Source organism: Bufo gargarizans, chromosome 5 (assembly GCF_014858855.1).
Source record: "Bufo gargarizans isolate SCDJY-AF-19 chromosome 5, ASM1485885v1, whole genome shotgun sequence".
In the NCBI taxonomy this organism is placed as follows: Eukaryota; Metazoa; Chordata; class Amphibia; order Anura; family Bufonidae; genus Bufo; species Bufo gargarizans.
In genome coordinates, this window is record NC_058084.1 from 198,818,646 (window position 1) to 198,837,813 (window position 19,168).

At 40.8% G+C, this 19,168-nt stretch overlaps 1 protein-coding gene across 6 annotated transcripts in view; it reads left to right on the forward strand.

Moving 5' to 3' along the window:
- Nucleotides 1-19,168, forward strand: part of LOC122938416 (protein cordon-bleu-like) — a 503,795-nt gene that overhangs the window by 290,767 nt on the left and 193,860 nt on the right. For 5 of the 6 annotated variants that reach the window (XM_044293907.1, XM_044293906.1, XM_044293905.1 and 2 more), the window contains 2 exons: nt 3,150-3,232; nt 15,443-15,529. In XM_044293907.1, coding sequence (XP_044149842.1) covers nt 3,150-3,232; nt 15,443-15,529 — 170 coding nt within the window. The remainder of the gene's footprint in view (nt 1-3,149; nt 3,233-15,442; nt 15,530-19,168) is intronic. The other variant, XM_044293904.1, reaches the window with a different exon arrangement.

Consider the following 19,168-nt stretch of genomic DNA (forward strand, 5'->3'; position numbering starts at 1 on the left):
TGTATCTCCGCTGGTCCCCGTTATAGTTAATACGTTCAGGCGGCATCCCTGTAGCTTCCGTCAATACGGAATACAGACTGTTCTGAGCCTGTCAGATCTGAGAAATGTTAGTGTGGAACTAGCCTTTGTGCTATACCATAGCTAGTGTATACTGCTTTTTTAGAGGTTTTTTCATTCTTTAGGTACTGGATTTCCTGGGGTTTGGGGGCAGGGGTCAAACACTTTCCTTTTGCATCCTAGATCACTTAACCTGCATTCTATAGAAAACCAGGAGTGGCAGGATCTGGGATAGCTTTTGATGAACTAAACATAAAGTTTCTTCTATTTCTAATGTGGTAAGGGGTATAAATGAAATATTCTGGCTTTGAAAGCCTCCTCCTTGGGTCAATTATTCCTTTTCAAAATAAATTGGTCTATTTGGACAACCTCTGTATATTACAGTTCATTTTAATTGTCAATGTTAATTTATCATTTTGATTAATGTTATTGTTATATTACTGTTCTTAATCTGTTTTCTTCTCTTATATATTTTTTGAATTCTGTTATACCTCTACTTTTGCCAAAGTACTTGTATTGCAGACGTAAGCTCTTAGGTGGAATAATAAAAAATATGTTTTTAAAAAAAGTTACTGTAAGCGGCATCTTGACATTTTACTTTCAAGTATTGAAAGTAGCAGTTTTCTAGGGGCACTGTGGCTTGTACTTTGGCATACGCGGTTGTGGGGGCACAAATACTGGCACTGTTATAAGGGGGTATCTTCCCCTTTAAATTAGTTCCTGTTATTTGATTGCCAGTGCAGTGGTGTTTATAACATCTCAGAAGTTCTAGTGGTTCAGAAGCCATTACCACTAATTATATTAGGCTGTAATTTGTAAATGTATTTGATATTTTTTGGTCTTTCCATTGTGTTTGAATGGGTCAAATACGGGTCGAAGCCTAATCCACTGTAAAGACTATACTATAGCAAAATCAAGGGCTGGTAAGATAAGTTCTACATGGGCAGGTGTCCACAGCGTTGCACTACCACCCCGTATCCTCCGAATCTCCTCCTTGCTCCCCCGAGTCACACAGTTAGAGCACCATAATCTCGTGCATGCGCGAATGCTCCGCATGTCAGTGCTGGTATTGTATTCCTTCCCTGTGCTGGCATCAGCCTCAGGGAACAAACCGTGCATGCGCTAGCTGGCATGGGCGAGATTATAGCGCTCTAACTGTGTGACGTCGGGGGAGCAAGGAGGATATTCGGAGGATGCGGGCGGTGCTGGGCTCCTTCAAAGTGGGCGTGGCTGGGCTCCTGAAACGTTGGTAACAGCCCCTTGAGCTACTTACTAGCCTAATTTGCATATATAAAAAAAATGTTTTTTTTTACAGAATAAAAGCACTCAGAGCTATGGGAAATGTTGTTGACGTAGCAGCACATGTGCTCAGCTCTATAGGCTCAAACTAGCTGACAGAATCCCTTCAAAGTCAGCCTGTCACGGCTGGGGATGGGGGAAACCCTCAGCCGTGCGGTACCCGTAGATGTTTGGTCGCTGTTTGGCCAGGACCACAGGATCAGGGAGCAGGTCACCTCCTAAAGCCTCCCTAATCTGACCCTAACTCCTAGCAGCATGACCCGACCTTAAAGGTAGGAGGACTCATGCTCTGGAACCTCAGGTCCCTAAGCTAGGAGCTGGGTAGACTACCTGTTCCTCCTGGACATGGAGGAACAGGAGCCTAGAATGGCCAAGCTGTAAATAAGGGGGAAACAAAACAACTTATGGCAGTGGCAGGTACGTGGAAACTACAACCTCACCTACCTGCCACAGACACACAGCCTGGAACCCATGTAAAAGTGCTGTTTGTCCACAACAACAGAAATGACAACAGCACACACCATACATCACACGGGAAACCAGGAAACCATAAGGTGCAATAAACAAGCAACCACATACACATAAACATCACATCAGGCAAGGTAACATTTCATGACCAGAAGGGTGGCCCCCACTGGCAGTTGGTAAATAACCAGGAGGATGTCTCCAGCAAGCATGGCTGAAGCACCCTCTCTGACTACTGCCTTCCAGTGAGGCTTTATAGGGCCAAGAAGCCACACCCAACAGTCAGACACACCCAGTGCACACACACACTAGGAAGGAAGTTAACCCTTCCAACACCAGGGAAGGGAAAACACCAACTCAAAGGGGAAGTGCACACAATAACCCCCGTGCACACCAGACAAGGGAAGTGCACACAAACACACGTTGCCAAGGGCAACCGCACGCATACCTGTTGTCCGCGGCAACCGCACTTGAGGCAAACCACTAAGTGCCCCCAGCTGCGGTTGACACAACACCAAACCGCGGGCAACTGCATGCGGCTCCCAAGGAGTCACGACCCTGACCAAGGGTCGTGACACAGCCCCTTCCCCCCAAATCACCATTTACAGCAACAGAGCTACCCACTGTCTTTGAAAGAGAGCAGGCCTCAAGTATATTCAGCTCACCCGCATACATAGCCTACTATGTAAATTTTCAAAGTTTGGCTAATCCACAAGGTCTATATAGGGGTGGACAACCTGTGGCACTCCAGCTGTTGTGTAACTACAACTCCCAACATGCATACTTGCTCTTCTTTCCACCCCTAGCCTATGTAGTTTGTAAACATGGTACGACAGGCTTCTGTTATTCACTGCCCTATAAATCGGCTAAACTGTATGACGTTATAGGTGTGACCTAGTGTGTACCATTAATCCCACAGGTATGTGTACAGTGTTTGAACTGAATTCGAAATTGTTAGCTTTCATTTTTACCATATATAGAATGTCAGTCCTGCTGCAGCAATAAATGGGAGCTGTAAACTTGCATATTATTGCTCAGGGACCTTGCACTTAGGCTAAGCACCAGTTATGGCTAATCTTCCTTGCAAAGTCCACCTTTTAAAAGTGCAAGTACAAGTTTCCGATGAGATCTCTTATTACATTTGGTCTGTAACAAACGTTTAAGGTGCAGACACAGATAGGAAGCGGGGAAGAAACCAGGGGTCTACAGGTATGCTGCAACAGTGCGTTATAGTCGCCTCTTTACTGCACGTATTTAAAAAAATATGTTTAGAAAATTTTGGGACCTATTGTTATACCTCAATGCTAACTGTGTTACTCTTTTTACAGAAAGGAATCGTAACAGTGACACAGCAGAGAAGGAGAGAAAGGGAATCTTTGGATTTTTTCGAAGCTACAAGAAAGGAAACAAGGTAAACAAATGAATTCTTTGGGGGAAATTCATAAAGACCTTCACTCAAGAATTATGGCTTCAAAAAGTCACAAATAGGGACTGTTCAACTTTTTGGGCTTACTTGCTTTTGCATTTTTTGCACTACTCACTCCAGTTTTGAAAAGTGGGTGGGAAAGTGGCTGTGGTTAGCTATGTAATCCCTTTCCGACTGCTATACAGCTATATACGTACTATTTGTACATACCCCGTGCAGCTAGCATGTGTATAAACGCTGAAAGACGCTTGGATTAAAGCTTCTGCCCCTGGACTGCTGCTGTCATGGACAGCATACAGTCCAGTAATGCCGGCAAGGGACCAATCAGAGTGGTCCCTTGCCGGAAATCACTTCAATTGGTTAGTCTGTGCAGACTAACTAATCGGATCGCTGCAGTGTTAAAATGCCGGTTTCAGGCTCTGATCTGCACGCTGCAGATCAGAGCCTGAAATCAGGCACTGGCTGCTGTGTGCCCCCAATATGTGTCCCCTGATCTGTGCCCCCTGATGTCTTCCTGTGGCTTGTTTGCCCCTTGATGTCTTCCCTGTTGTCCGTAGGTTGTGGCTGTGTTTCCTCCATGCCCTGCCCCCATCTGTGCCAGCTCTGCCCTCATTTCAACACTCCCCCCTGGTTGGGTCCCCCTGCTCCGTGCCCTTGCTATTTGTGATGGCGGCTGCTCCGTTCCTAAGCCGCCGCCATCAACAGCAAGTGGCAGCTGTATGTTGACACTCAACTGCAACCTCTTAGATGCCGCTGTCAGCGGCATCCAAGGGGTTAACAGAGGGAGGGGGCTCCCTCTCTCAACCATCGGACTGCCGCCCTGCGATGGCTAAGGCGTCCAGTGTTGCCATCTATCAGTGTAAAACTGATAGTATTATACTTTGCAATGCAAGAGCATTGCAAAGTACAGTACAGCCATCAGCCCCACTGGATCTTCAAGATAAATACACATATTAGGTATCACTACATCCGTAATGACCGGCTCTATAAATATGTCACATGATCCTCCCTGTCCGATAACATCATAAAAAGAAAAATTTTGTCACCCTACATCACAAAAAGTGCAACATCAAGCGATCAAAAAGGTGTATGTACTACAAAATGGTACCAATAAAACCCTCACCTCATCCCACAAAAAAGTAGCCCCTACATAAGAAAATTGCTAAAAAACTAAAAAAAACTATAGCTCTTAGAACTTAGAAAAACTCTAGACTCTTAGAAACAAATAAAATAAAAACAGTGCCAAAAAAGCAATTTTTTGTCACCTTACTTCACAAAAATTGTAACACCAAACGATCTAAAAGGTGTATGCCCCCCAAAATAGTACTAATCAAACCATCACCTCATGCCACAAGAAATGAGACCCTACCTAAGACAATTGGTCAAAAAATTAAAAAGCTATGGCTCTCTGGAGACACTAAAACATCATTTCTTTTTTATTAATAAAAGCTATTATTGTCTCAAACTTAAATAAATAAGAAAAAGTATACATATTAGGTATTGCCACATCCGTAATTATCTGCTCTATAAAAATATTATATGACCTAACCGCTCATGTGAACTCTGAAAAAATAAATAAATAAAAACTGTTCCAAAACAACCAATTTTTTGGTCACCTTGCCGCATAAAGTGTAATAATGAATGATCAAAAAATCATATGTACCTAAAAATGGTACCAATAAATACATCAACACTTTCTACAAAAAACGAGCCCCTGCACAAGACAATAGGCAGAAAATTAAAAATAAAAATAAGGCGTTCCGAAAATGGAGACACAAAAACATATTTTCAAATTTTTTTATTATGTAAAACTGAAACAAACAAATAAAATAAGTAGACATATTTTATATCATTGCGTACGTAACAACCTGCTCTATAAAAATAGCACATGATCTACCTTGTCTGATGAATGTTTGGGTTACCTTGCCTCACAAAAAAACATAATATAGAGCAATTAAAAATCATATGTACACCAAAATAGTACCAATAAAACTGGCACCTTATCCACTAGTTTCCAAAATGGGGTCACTTTTTGGGAGTTTCTACTGTAGGGATGCTTCAGGGGGGCTTAAAATGGGACATGACATCTAAAAACCAGTACAGCAAAATCTGCCTTCCAAAAACCATATAGCGCTCCTTTTCTTCTGCACCCTGTCGTGTGCCCGTACAGAAGTTTACGACCACATGTGTGGTTTTTCTGTAAACCGCAGAATCAGGGTAAAAAATATTGAGTTTTGTTTGGTTGTTAGCCCTCAATGTGTTAAAGAAAAAAATGGATTAAAATGGAAAATCTGACAAAAAAGTGAAATTTAGAAATTTCATCTCCAGTTTCCTTTAATTCTTTTGGAACACCTAAAGGGTTAACAAAGTTAGTAAAATCAGTTTTGAATAACTTGAGGGGTGTAGTTTCTGAAATGGGGTCATTTATGGGGCGTTTCCACTATGTAAGCCCCACAAAGTGACTTCAGACCTGAACTGGTCCTTAAAAAGTGGGTTCTATCCTAAAAAAATTAAATTGCATTTACAAAATGATGCCAACATAAAGTAGACATATTGCGAATGTTAAGTAATAAATATTTTATGAGGTATCACTTTCTGTTTTAAAAGCAGAGAAATGGAAATTTTGGGTACATTTTTTTCATAAATAAAGGTGAGATATATTGACTCAAATTTATGACTATCGTGAAGTACAATGTGTCACGAGAAAACAAACTCAGAATGCCTTGGATACGTAAAAGGGTTCCAAAGTTATTACCACATAAACTAACACATCAGATTTGCAAAATTATATGTGGTCACGGGGGTATCAATGACCCTTGGTCATGAAAAGGTTAATTTTATGACAATCGATTAAAGTTTTTTTTATATGGGACGACACTGCAGCAGATTGTCAGAAAAAAAGTGTTCCTTCCCGACAATCTGCTGATCGCTGGTAGAGGAGACCTCTGCATTTACATGCAGCGATCTCCTCCAGAGTGTGGGGTGGAGTGATCGCTAATGCCATCACCCTTCCCCATACAGACTCGTTTGCCAGCAGCAGATCGTGTTTACACAGCACAATCTGCTGCCAGTAAACTATAAGTTTTGTTTGCGCACACAAACGATCGGATTACCTGATGAACGAGTGGTACATTTACACTGACTAATAGTCGCTAATGAGAGTTCCTATGAATGCTCAGTGATTATCTTCAGGATTCTTGGCCTATGTAGAGGGCCCTTTAGTCACAAAAAAGTTGAAGGCTCACTCCAGTAGAGAGGTAGTGTAGAAAATCAGAGTAAGATTTCTAGTAAAAGTGTTAGGTTTAAGATTGCACCAAATTTAACAAACAATGTGCAACATTTGGTTAATTTAGTGCAGGGTATGCCAATGCAGGCTCAAGCAAAACTGACTTCAAATATTGCCTGCCTGATACATTTCTCCCTTTGTGTCTTAGCTCAAATTGCTTTTCAGCTAAATAAAGGCTTGCATAGAAGTATTTCAATTCTCTTGTTGTCCTACTCCATCGGGTTCTGAGTTACGGGAAATGGGAATGGCTGGGCAGTGGTTTCTACTGTGTGTACTACTTGGATGTTAGGCAGTTGGATGTTGAATCCTACTTCCTGGTTTGTCATGTGTCTGCTGTCCCATCATGCCTTAGGGCAGTGAGATTACATCAGCAGGACATGTGACACTACCCATGCCCCTTGTTCTTACCAATGAAGCTTGTGCGTCCTACATTACAAGGCTCCAATGCAGGACACAACCTATAGTCGTGGCCAACATTTTGAGAATGACACAAATATTACACTACGTGCAGAATTATTAGGCAAATGAGTATTTTGACCACATCATCCTCTTTATGCATGTTGTCTTACTCCAAGCTGTATAGGCTCGAAAGCCTACTACCAATTAAGCATATTAGGTGATGTGCATCTCTGTAATGAGAAGGGGTGTGGTCTAATGACATCAACACCCTATATCAGGTGTGCATAATTATTAGGCAACTTCCTTTCCTTTGGCAAAATGGGTCAAAAGAAGGACTTGACAGGCTCAGAAAAGTCAAAAATAGTGAGATATCTTGCAGAGGGATGCAGCACTCTTAAAATGGCAAAGCTTCTGAAGCGTGATCATCGAACAATCAAGCGTTTCATTCAAAATAGTCAACAGGGTCGCAAGAAGCGTGTGGAAAAACCAAGGCGCAAAATAACTGCCCATGAACTGAGAAAAGTCAAGCGTGCAGCTGCCAAGATGCCACTTGCCACCAGTTTGGCCATATTTCAGAGCTGCAACATCACTGGAGTGCCCAAAAGCACAAGGTGTGCAATACTCAGAGACATGGCCAAGGTAAGAAAGGCTGAAAGACGACCACCACTGAACAAGACACACAAGCTGAAACGTCAAGACTGGGCCAAGAAATATCTCAAGACTGATTTTTCTAAGGTTTTATGGACTGATGAAATGAGAGTGAGTCTTGATGGGCCAGATGGCTGAATTGGTAAAGGGCAGAGAGCTCCAGTCCGACTCAGACGCCAGCAAGGTGGAGGTGGAGTACTGGTTTGGGCTGGTATCATCAAAGATGAGCTTGTGGGGCCTTTTTGGGTTGAGGATGGAGTCAAGCTCAACTCCCAGTCCTACTGCCAGTTTCTGGAAGACACCTTCTTCAAGCAGTGGTACAGGAAGAAGTCTGCAAGGTAAGAAAAACATGATTTTCATGCAGGACAATGCTCCATCACACGCGTCCAAATACTCCACAACGTGGCTGGCAAGAAAGGGTATAAAAGAAGAAAATCTAATGACATGGCCTCCTTGTTCACCTGATCTGAACCCCATTGAGAACCTGTGGTCCATCATCAAATGTGAGATTTACAAGGAGGGAAAACAGTACACCTCTCTGAACAGTGTCTGGGAGGCTGTGGTTGCTGCTGCACGCAATGTTGATGGTGAACAGATCAAAACACTGACAGAATCCATGGATGGCAGGCTTTTTGAGTGTCCTTGCAAAGAAAGGTGGCTATATTGGTCACTGATTTGTTTTTGTTTTGTTTTTGAATGTCAGAAATGTATATTTGTGAATGTTGAGATGTTATATTGGTTTCACTGGTAAAAATAAATAATTGAAATGGGTATATATTTGTTTTTGTTAAGTTGCCTAATAATTATGTACAGTAATAGTCACCTGCACACACAGATATCCCCCTAAAATAGCTAAAACTAAAAACTACTTCCAAAAATATTCAGCTTTGATATTAATGAGTTTTTTGGGTTCATTGAGAACATGGTTGTTGTTCAATAATAAAATTAATCCTCAAAAATACAACTTGCCTAATAATTCTGCACTCCCTGTAATAAAATTGGCGATAATAAAATTCAATCAATGATATGCAAAATAGTGATAAAGACACAAATAATTGAGAACATATATATACACAATTATGCCTTCTTATAATAATACCCCTCAATTATATTTAAAATCAATTTAATACTTGATTTCTCTCAGCCGACAAATGTCCGATTAAACCCAAATCTGGTTTATCTTTTATCTATATAAATATATATATATATATATATATTATCAACCATACTGGTCTAGAACTGAATTCAGTTCCTTGGAGATAATACCGTGTTTTCACTAGTATATTTTCAATCTCCCTGTATTGGATTAATTTTCAGGATGATGCTGCAGGTACACCCCAATCTTATTCCAAAACAGATACTATACACAAAGTATGGTTAATTGAATATATATATAGATATGTATTTTTTTAATTAATTATCCTATAAAATATAGGTAAGGTTATACTATACCAAAATGTCAGCTAGCAGAAATCAGTTTCAATGGTTCAAAGATGGCTGCCTCCAATGACTGAAAAGGTGGTCAGGGCTGGATCTGGTCTTTTGATGTTGTTCAGAGGGAGAGCTAGATAGCTCTAGAGATCGATCCTTTCTGTCAGCCCATACCATCTTTTTATCCTCTCTTAGAAAGGGCTTGGCCAAGTTTTATCATTAACTAGTGACCTCACTTTATAATCAATATAACCTCCCTCTAGTATTTTACCCTAACACTAGATGGCACTAGTATTCCATACAAAAATTGAACCACTCGCTTATTTCTCTTATCTAATATACTAGCAATAAATGTTATCTAAGGTTTCAGACAAAACCTTGAGAAGATCTTGAATAGACAATGGCTTTTATACTTCGTCAACCACCTTGTATATCCTTAAATCTTTTGACCAGACCTAATTAAATCAAGATAAACAGGGCTATCTCAATTCATTGTTCTTGGAAGCGACAGGGTTTGTTCATGATCACCTGTGTCCACATTTCTCCATTCAAGAAAATCTCAAGGAAAGAAATAATTAATTTGTGTGTTACACTGAGAGAGATTCTAAAAATGACAGAGGAATTTGTACCTCGTTTCTACTCTTAATACTGAATATAGCTATAATGACCACACTCTTATATATATATATATATACTATATATTCAGCACACCTATTAAAATTGATAATGTAAAATCAATCTACTCATACATTGATTTATATACAGTAAACCACAAAGAAAGATTAGAGTCTTTCTATTCATTGAAAATCATCAGAACTCAGCATCTTTCTAATACATTGTCTTATCTAGGCAAATACATTTCATTAGACCTTGGGACATCTCCTCCTCACAAAACAGACTTAGGTAAACACTTTGGTATATATAGTAAACCTTAGGTTAGCAATTTCAGAGTAAAAAAAAATTCTCACCCTGCCTTTTAAAATAAGACAAAATGGTTGTCCCTTAGGCTCATGTCCATACTCTTATATAGGCCTTATACTTATGGACTTTATTCATACCCAATAGTTCTGACAAGTGGTAGTATTTGGGGAAAGTAATATAAGAGTGATATCTGTTGGGCGGGATACATTTATATTAGTGGCGCAACCATTTAATCCAGGAGTCGATGTTCTGGCAGGAGCCAGCCTTGCAGATTGTGGCAGAACAAAGGGTGTAACCTTGTTGGAAACCCAGCAGATCCCATTAAAGTATATCATGTTTAATATAAGTTTGATCAGTCGGGTGCCTGTGATATTTGGCATATGCCCGATACAGCAATTTCAGTATTCTGTTCATATTCTGAAACAAAATACCAGAATTGTGCCACATATGTGAACTTAGCCTTACATTAAGAAAGATACATTTTGATTCCTGAATGTAAGATATGACAGGAAATGAAATAGTATGTTTGTCAGTAATAAGATAAGAAACTACAGGTCCTTCTAAAAAAATTAGCATATTGTGATAAAGTTCATTCTTTTCTGTAATGTACTGAGACATTAGACTTTCATATATTTTAGATTCATTACACACCAACTGAAGTAGTTCAAGCCTTTTATTGTTTTAATATTGATGATTTTGGCATACAGCTCATGAAAACCCAAAATTCCTATCTAAAAAAATTAGCATATCATGAAAAGGTTCTCTAAACGAGCTATTAACCTAATCATCTGAATCAACTAATTAACTCTAAACACCTGCAAAAGATTCCTGAGGCTTTTAAAAACTCCCAGCCTGGTTCATTACTCAAAACCGCAATCATGGGTAAGACTGCCGACCTGACTGCTGTCCAGAAGGCCATCATTGACACCCTCAAGCAAGAAGGTAAGACACAGAAAGAAATTTCTGAACGAATAGGCTGTTCCCAGGGTGCTGTATCAAGGCACCTCAGTGGGAAGTCTGGGAAGGAAAAAGTGTGGCAGAAAACGCTGCACAACGAGAAGAGGTGACCGGACCCTGAGGAAGATTGTGGAGAAGGACCGATTCCAGACCTTGGGGGACCTGCGGAAGGAGTGGACTGAGTCTGGAGTAGAAACATCCAGAGCCACAGTGTACAGGCGTGTGCAGGAAATGGGCTACAGGTGCCTCATTCCCCAGGTCAAGCCACTTTTGAACCAGAAACAGCGGCAGAAGCGCCTGACCTGGGCTACAGAGAAGCAGCACTGGACTGTTGCATGTCATTCGGAAATCAAGGTGCCAGAGTCTGGAGGAAGACTGGGGAGAGGGAAATGCCAAAATGCCTGAAGTCCAGTGTCAAGTACCCACAGTCAGTGATGGTCTGGGGTGCCATGTCAGCTGCTGGTGTTGGTCCACTGTGTTTTATCAAGGGCAGGGTCAATGCAGCTAGCTATCAGGAGATTTTGGAGCACTTCATGCTTCCATCTGCTGAAAAGCTTTATGGAGATGAAGATTTCATTTTTCAGCACGACCTGGCACCTGCTCACAGTGCCAAAACCACTGGTAAATGGTTTACTGACCATGGTATTACTGTGTTCAATTGGCCTGCCAACTCTCCTGACCTGAACCCCATAGAGAATCTTTGGGATATTGGGAAGAGAAAGTTGAGAGACCCAACACTCTGGATGAGCTTAAGGCCGCTATCGAAGCATCCTGGGCCTCCATAACACCTCAGCAGTGCCACAGGCTGATTGCCTCCATGCCACGCTGCATTGAAGCAGTCATTTCTGCAAAAGGATTCCCGACCAAGTATTGAGTGCATAACTGAACATAATTATTTGAAGGTTGACTTTTTTTGTATTAAAAACACTTTTCTTTTATTGGTCGGATGAAATATGCTAATTTTTTTAGATAGGAAATTTGGGTTTTCATGAGCTGTATGCCAAAATCATCAATATTAAAACAATAAAAGGCTTGAACTACTTCAGTTGGTGTGTAATGAATCTAAAATATATGAAAGTCTAATGTTTATCAGTACATTACAGAAAATAATGAACTTTATCACAATATGCTAATTTTTTTAGAAGGACCTGTAGTCGTGTAAATGTTATTTCCAGGAACTTTAGGCAGTTTATCTTCTTTATTTCTCACTCTAAAAGCATTTCTTTGCAATCACTACCTTTACATGTTAAACAAATGTCAAAAGACATAACTAATTCTATAGGAGATGTGTAGTAGAAAACACTGTGGGGCAAATTTATGGCTTGTTCACACCACCGTATGTTTTTTTCAGTGTTTTACGGGCTGTTTTTAACGGATCAATTTTTCTGTTTATTGTTTCAGTAATGTTTCCGGGTTCCATTCAGTTTTTCCTGTCCGTTTTTCCATGTGGCATATACAGTAATTATATTGAAAAAATTGGTCTGGGCATAACATTTTCAATAGATGGTTCCGCAAGAATGGATACGGAGTACATTCCGTATCTGTTCTGGTTTTTTTTTTGCGGACCCATTGACGTGAATGGAGCCACGGAACGGAAATACGGAAACAGAATGCATACAGAGTACAGTCATTTTTTTTTGCGGAACCATTGAAATGAATGGTTCCATATACGGAACTCAAAAAACGGCCTGTATACGGAACACAATTTTTTTTTTTGTGTGAATGAGCCCTAAGGGCATCTGTTGTATGTGCTCTTGGCAGCTGAAGGCATCCATTTTTTGGACACAATGACCCATAAGGTTTATTCTATAAGAATTGTACACCACTTTTTTAGACCACCTATAGTTGTTGTCCAGACATACGCCGAAATCTGTCTACAGGCTGTATTTCACCAGTCGATTGTCGGGTAGATAATCTCTGACTAGCGTTCATAGGAACACTTGTTAGCAATAATCTGCCTGTGTAATACTGCCACCAATTACCTGATGAACGAGAAAACGCTCGTTCATCGGGCAATCCCAATGCAAATCATGCTGTCTAATCACGATCTGCTGTTTTTAAACAATGATTGGGGACAAGGAATGGCATTAGCAGTTGCTTTTCCCCATACCGTGGAGGAGATCGCTGCATGTAAATGCAGCCTACTTCATGCCTGCCTAGCATGTCAAAAATAAATAAAAAATGTGGGGCATACACTTCATATGTTTGATGCAGCAAGCGTGCACCACAAATTCTTGTGCTAATCAAGGCACATTACAAGGTGCAGTGAAATTGATATATCTCCCCTGTATTTTAAGTCAGTGAAACCCATTGACCTTCTGGTGAGTAACTCACCATTCCTGTTATACTTTCAAAAACACTGGGGGTCATTTACTAAAAGATACATGGCAGTTTTATGACAGATTGAGACACAAAGGTTATTTGCTCCGCAATCTGTGACTTTTTCCTGGTTACACCAGGTATAAAAAAGGGGGCGGGGAAGGGGGCAGTCCACCAGACCCGCCTCATTTATCACTTGCTATGACTGTTTTAGGCATACAAAATGTTCTAAATCCATGTCAGCAAGGGACTGGCGGTGAATGCGCCAAAGTTATGTAAATGCAGGCGCCTCTTCTCTAGCCTAAAAAAAAGCTGTAGTGCTCACAAGAACACTCTGTCCTGTTCAAATCTGTCCTGTTCAAACAGCTGATCAACAGTGTGCTGTGAGTCAGACCCCCATTGATCAGATATTGATATTGATGGCCTATCCTGAGGATAAGGCATCCTTTTTTTTACTGCAGAAAAATTATTTCAATAGTGCTATCTGACCCCATTCATCTTTGCTAAAGTTGCAGAATCCCTGCTTTAGAACATCAATGATATTCCACCCTCAATTTCTGGACCATGATCTGGGACTGCTCCATCATTTAGTCATTCTAGAGAGAAGTAGTCCAAATTAATAGATGACCTCTCTGCGCCTGTACCTCTGGAACTTGCATTTTTCCTATCTAGATTTCGAAATGAAGAAGAATGGACACATTGAACACAGAGAATTGGTTCAGCTCAAGAGAAGTCTTGGAAACGGGAGTGAGAAGTTTGGATTACAGTGTATGTCAGTCGTAAGTCATTGGCAGAAAGGAGGGCATGGGTAGGATGGTAGACAGAAAGGAGGGAAGAGATGTAAGGAGTGCAGCACTGTAGAGGGCTTTGTGAGTGGAAATAAAAGTTTAAATTGAATCTTGTACTGTATGGGCAACCATTCCTATGACTGGCACAGAGTGGAGGCATCGGAGTAGTGATTAGACAGATAGATGAGCCTTGCTGCTGCTTTCAGGATATATTCTAGAGGGGAGAGTCTGGTGAGGGGGAGGCCAATTAGTAATGAGTTGCAGTAATCAAGATGGGAATGGATCAGGGCAACAATGAGAGTTTTTGTTGTTACCACAGTTAGAAACGGGCGGATTCTAGATATGTTTTTGAAGTGCAGGCACCATGAGCTGCCAAGAGATTGAATATCGGGGATAAAGGGCTCATTCACACAAACGATGTGTTCCATATACGGGCCGTATTTTGATTTTGTAAACGGTCCATATACGGAACCATTCATTTCAATGGGTCCCCAAAATATGTGGACAGCACTCTGTGTGCTGTCCGTATCCGTTGCTCTGTTCCGTGGCCCCACAAAAATTATGAGGTATGTCCTATTCTTGTCCGTTTTGCGGCCAAGAATAGGAATTTCTATAATGGGCCTCCTGTTCCGTTCCGCAAATTGTGGCACAGTCATGTGCATGAGCTCTTAAACTTAGCGCAGAGACAATGGAAATGCAGATGGTGCCACACACTGAGATGGAGATATCAGGTTTAGGTTGGTTAGTAGATGGAGAAAACACCAGTAGATCCGTTTTTGAAAGATTCAGCTTCAGATAAAGAGAGGACATGATGTTAGAGACAGCCAATAGACAGTAAGTGGTGTTCTGTAGTACAGCAGGAATGAGGTCACAATCATAGGCTGATAGATTGGATCATGGTGAGGAGTAGTCTACAGTGTCTAATGTTGCAGTGAGATTGAGGAGAATTAGTAAAGCGTAGTCAGGAGGTCATTGGTCACGTAGGTAAGGGCAGTTTCTGTAGAATGTACGGTGTGAAAACCACACTAATAGATCAAGGAGAGAGTTAGCGGAAAGATAGTGGATGAGGTGAGAGTACACCGACAGAATGTTTGAAAGAAGAGGGGAAAATACCAGAAGAGAGATCGAAATTACACGAAAGATTTGCCTCATTTTGTCACAGATTTGTACAAGAATTCAGGCACTCCAAGAGTAGTACCATAAATGTTTCCCATTCGTTCTTCTCATTTTCAACCAGCAGTCCAATATGTAACCAGATATGTACATATACCTGACCATGGTTGTTGTACATCTTTGTATTTAACCTTCAATAAAATCTGTTAAAATATTGGAATATAATAATGCTGAAACTGTTAAATAAACTAAGTATATCTTAAAGCCTTTCTGCAAAATTATTACTTTTGTAGTTGGACAATCATAAAAAAATCTATTATCTTTTTGTTTTAGCAGAATGAAGGAAGCATAGGAAATGTCGATAGTGATGATGGCGAGGAGATTTTCAGAACTGCTGATAACAGTGGTAACACATGTGAGGTAAGTGCAACAAAACTGAAAAGAAATGCCAGTCTTAACAAATTCCCCAAATGTCTTAAACAGACAACCAGAGTATTCTTATATGTCCGCATCCGCAATTCCCAACAGATGCCATGTTGCAGAGGTATTTTCCCCCAAAACCATTGCTAGTAGCTGAGAATATGGTGATGCTCATATGTAATACAGTGCCACTTTTTAAGCTCCATATGTTGTCATCATGCATTACGGTATTTTATTGTATTGTGTCAGTCATATTTTACTTATTCAAAATAAGAGCTTAAAGGGAACCTGTCAGCAGGATTTTGTGTATAGAGCTGAGGACATGGGTTGTTAGATGGCCGCTAGCACATCCGCAATACCCAGTCCCCATAGCTCTGTGTACTTTTATTGTGTAAAAAAAATGATTTAATACATATGCAAATTAACCTGAAATGAGTCCTGTATATGAGAGGAGTCAGGCACAGGACTCATCTCAGGTTAATTTGCATATGTATCAAATCGTTTTTTTTCCACAATAAAAGCACACAGAGCTATGGGGACTGGGTATTGCGGATGTGCTAGCGGCCATGTAGCAACCCATGTCCTCACCTCTATACCCATAATCCAGGTGACAGGTTCCCTTTAATTGTCTCTGAATAAATAAATAAAAAGAACAAAACCAAAGACTAGGTGCCTTTGTCTGGGCCCTTTTAGGGGCAGTAACTTCATCAACTGTGCTGCACATGCGCTAAAAGGTTGCGTGGCTGGGCTCTGGTGTGAATAGGTACTGACCCTTGGGCTCTTTTATGTTTATTTGCATACTTATATAAAGCTAGTTTTAAGAGGCATAAAGAACTAAAAAGAAACTTAAACGTATGCCTGAGATAGGGTGTACGTGAGCCGGAGCACACCAGGAAAAGCTTAAAATGTCTACTTAATGTTACAGACTCCTTTTAACTCATATAGACAGATGCACAACCCTCTTCCCATTGAAAAACCCTGAGCTGAATTCAAAGGGCCATAAAGTCACATACTCATTCAAACTGGCGGCTGAAAACATTTCTTGCCCCAATTATTGCAGCCTCCATCCTATTTAATGCTTTCACACATTGGAAGTCAATTTTCTACAAATTACACCAGTTAAAACGGTGTGTCTTGGCTTTTGCCTGATGCTGTAATGTGTATACTTTTTTAAATGTATTTTCATACTTCTTTATTATTATTGTTCATCCCAATATACTTACTTATGATTGTTTTTTCTGTGAACGTAACATACATGTTCCATAACCTTTTGAAAAGGTAAGCCACCTACTACTACCTTTTGAATATATCTGGGTGTATACAACTTGCAGCCCAGGATGCCACTCTGTGTAGTCCCATAGCCATTTGGTCATAGGCATGCTTGTTTGTGGCCGCAGTGTGGGAGCAGTGACTAGTTAGTATTGTATATTGTGAATATTGTATTGTGTATCAATCTCAGGGACCACATATTCACAGAATGGGGGACTTCTGATGTCTGTGTGACACACCAGTAAGGAGTAGATGAAGTGGCCATGCTTGCATTTAACTTAATCGTTATTGTAGTTTATTGATGTAGTGAAACACTTGACTGTTTTAGCATGTCACATAAACTACGATGCAAAGATGCACACTTTCTGAAGTGCAAACTGCAAAAGAGATGGGGACCCCATTCTCCTAATTGTTGGGAGTCTAGATATAGGAGTTATCAGGCAGACTTTTCATATGCCATAAATATCGTAGATGGTAATACCTATTTACAGTTTTTGCGGACCTTGGGAATGATTCGGTCTGCAGTGCGGCCCTTAGAAATCAAAAGGTTGTACACTGTTATTTTGGGTGCACAGGGAGGTTGATGTAAACCAGAAAACCCCTTTAAAGGGACACTGACAGGGCCAATAAGCATATTGCGGTATATATATGGCAGTACAGGTCTTATAATGGGTATTACAATCATCTAAGTATCCCCCCTGTCCACATTATACATACAGTAAACTTAAGTTTTATAACCTGCTCCAACGGTCTTCAATCTGCCCAAGGGGCGACGTTTCACCTCTCTTGCGCCCAGCCAGCCTCCCCCAACTGCCGCTTTGAAGCGCCGCCCAGCTCATGAATATTCATATGAAGCGCTGCGCTGAACAGTGCCCTGCGCATGCACCGGATCTTGTGAAGTCGGGGACAGTAAGCGCCGCCCAGCGAAGTGAATATTGATGAGCTGGGCGGCGCTTACTGTACCGGACTTCACAAGATCCGGCGCATGCGCCGGGCACTGTTAAGCGCAGCGCTTCAGAGCGGGGACCGCAGAAGCCGCCCGGCAAACTGAATATTCATGAGCTGGGCGGCGCTTCAAAGCGGCAGTTGGGGGAGGCTGGCTGGGCGCAAGAGAGGTGAAACGCCGCCCCTTGGGCAGATTGAAGACCGTTGGAGCAGGTTATAAAACTTAAGTTTACTGTATGTATAATGTGGACAGGGGGGATACTTAGATGATTGTAATACCCATTATAAGACCTGTACTGCCAATATATACCTCAATATGCTTATTGGCCCTGTCAGTGTCCCTTTAAGGGATTTTGTAGGCAGCAACAGGAGTAGCTTCCAGTTTAAGGTCACCCTTGTCAGGGCAAAAGCTCTGTTTGTCAAGGCATCTAGGATGAGTAGTACTTTGGTTGTTTCATTTTTATTTTATTTTTTTCATTGCTTTGGATTTTTATTATATATTGATTAAATGTTACATTTTCATTGATATACACACCAATTAAAAAGATATTCTACCTTTTCCCTTCAATGCGTCCATTTATTTTATATTCTTATATCTTGCCACAAGAGGACGATCTACTATTATAAACAGACTCCTAGTTGAGTGCAGTAAGCTGTAGTACTGTTTTCTAAAAGAAGGTGCATGCAAGCAATAGATTAGTAATATGCATAACAGAACTGCCTGTATCTCTAACATAGAAGTTTGCACCCGAAAATCAATACCACTACTTATTCGGACAGTTATTTTGGTTCGTACTCCTTTGATAGAAGAAGTTAAAACTACTGTGACTGGATACTCAGTGTCAGATGTTTATTATTATGCTACTGAACCAGTAGCAGTACTGAGAACTGTAGTCTGCTTCCTGGAATATAATACTGTGCTCAAAATCTGCTTACCATATTGTATCTAATATATCAAGACCTGATTCATAGATTATTTTGAAGTTTGTTGAATGCATATTTTTGCAGACTGGATGGTTAGCACTGTTGAATTGCAACACTACAATTCTGGGTCCAAATTGAATAAGAAGAGCAGCTGCAGGGAGTTTTGTATGTTCTTTGTGTGTTTGCTTTCATTTAGGCCTCATGCACACGACCGTTGTGTGCATCCGTGGCCGTTGTGCCGTTTTCCGTTTTTTTTCGCAGACTCATTGACTTTCAATGGGTCCGTGGAAAAATCGGAAAATGCACCAGTTTTGCAGCCGCATCCGTGATCCGTGTATCCTGTCCGTCAAAAAAATATGACCTGTCCTATTTTTTTGACGGATAACGGTTCACGGACCCATTCAAGTCAATGGTACCATGAAAAAACACGGATGCACACAAGATTGGCATCCGTGTCCGTGATCTGTGGCCGTAGGTTGCTTTCATACAGACGGATCCGAA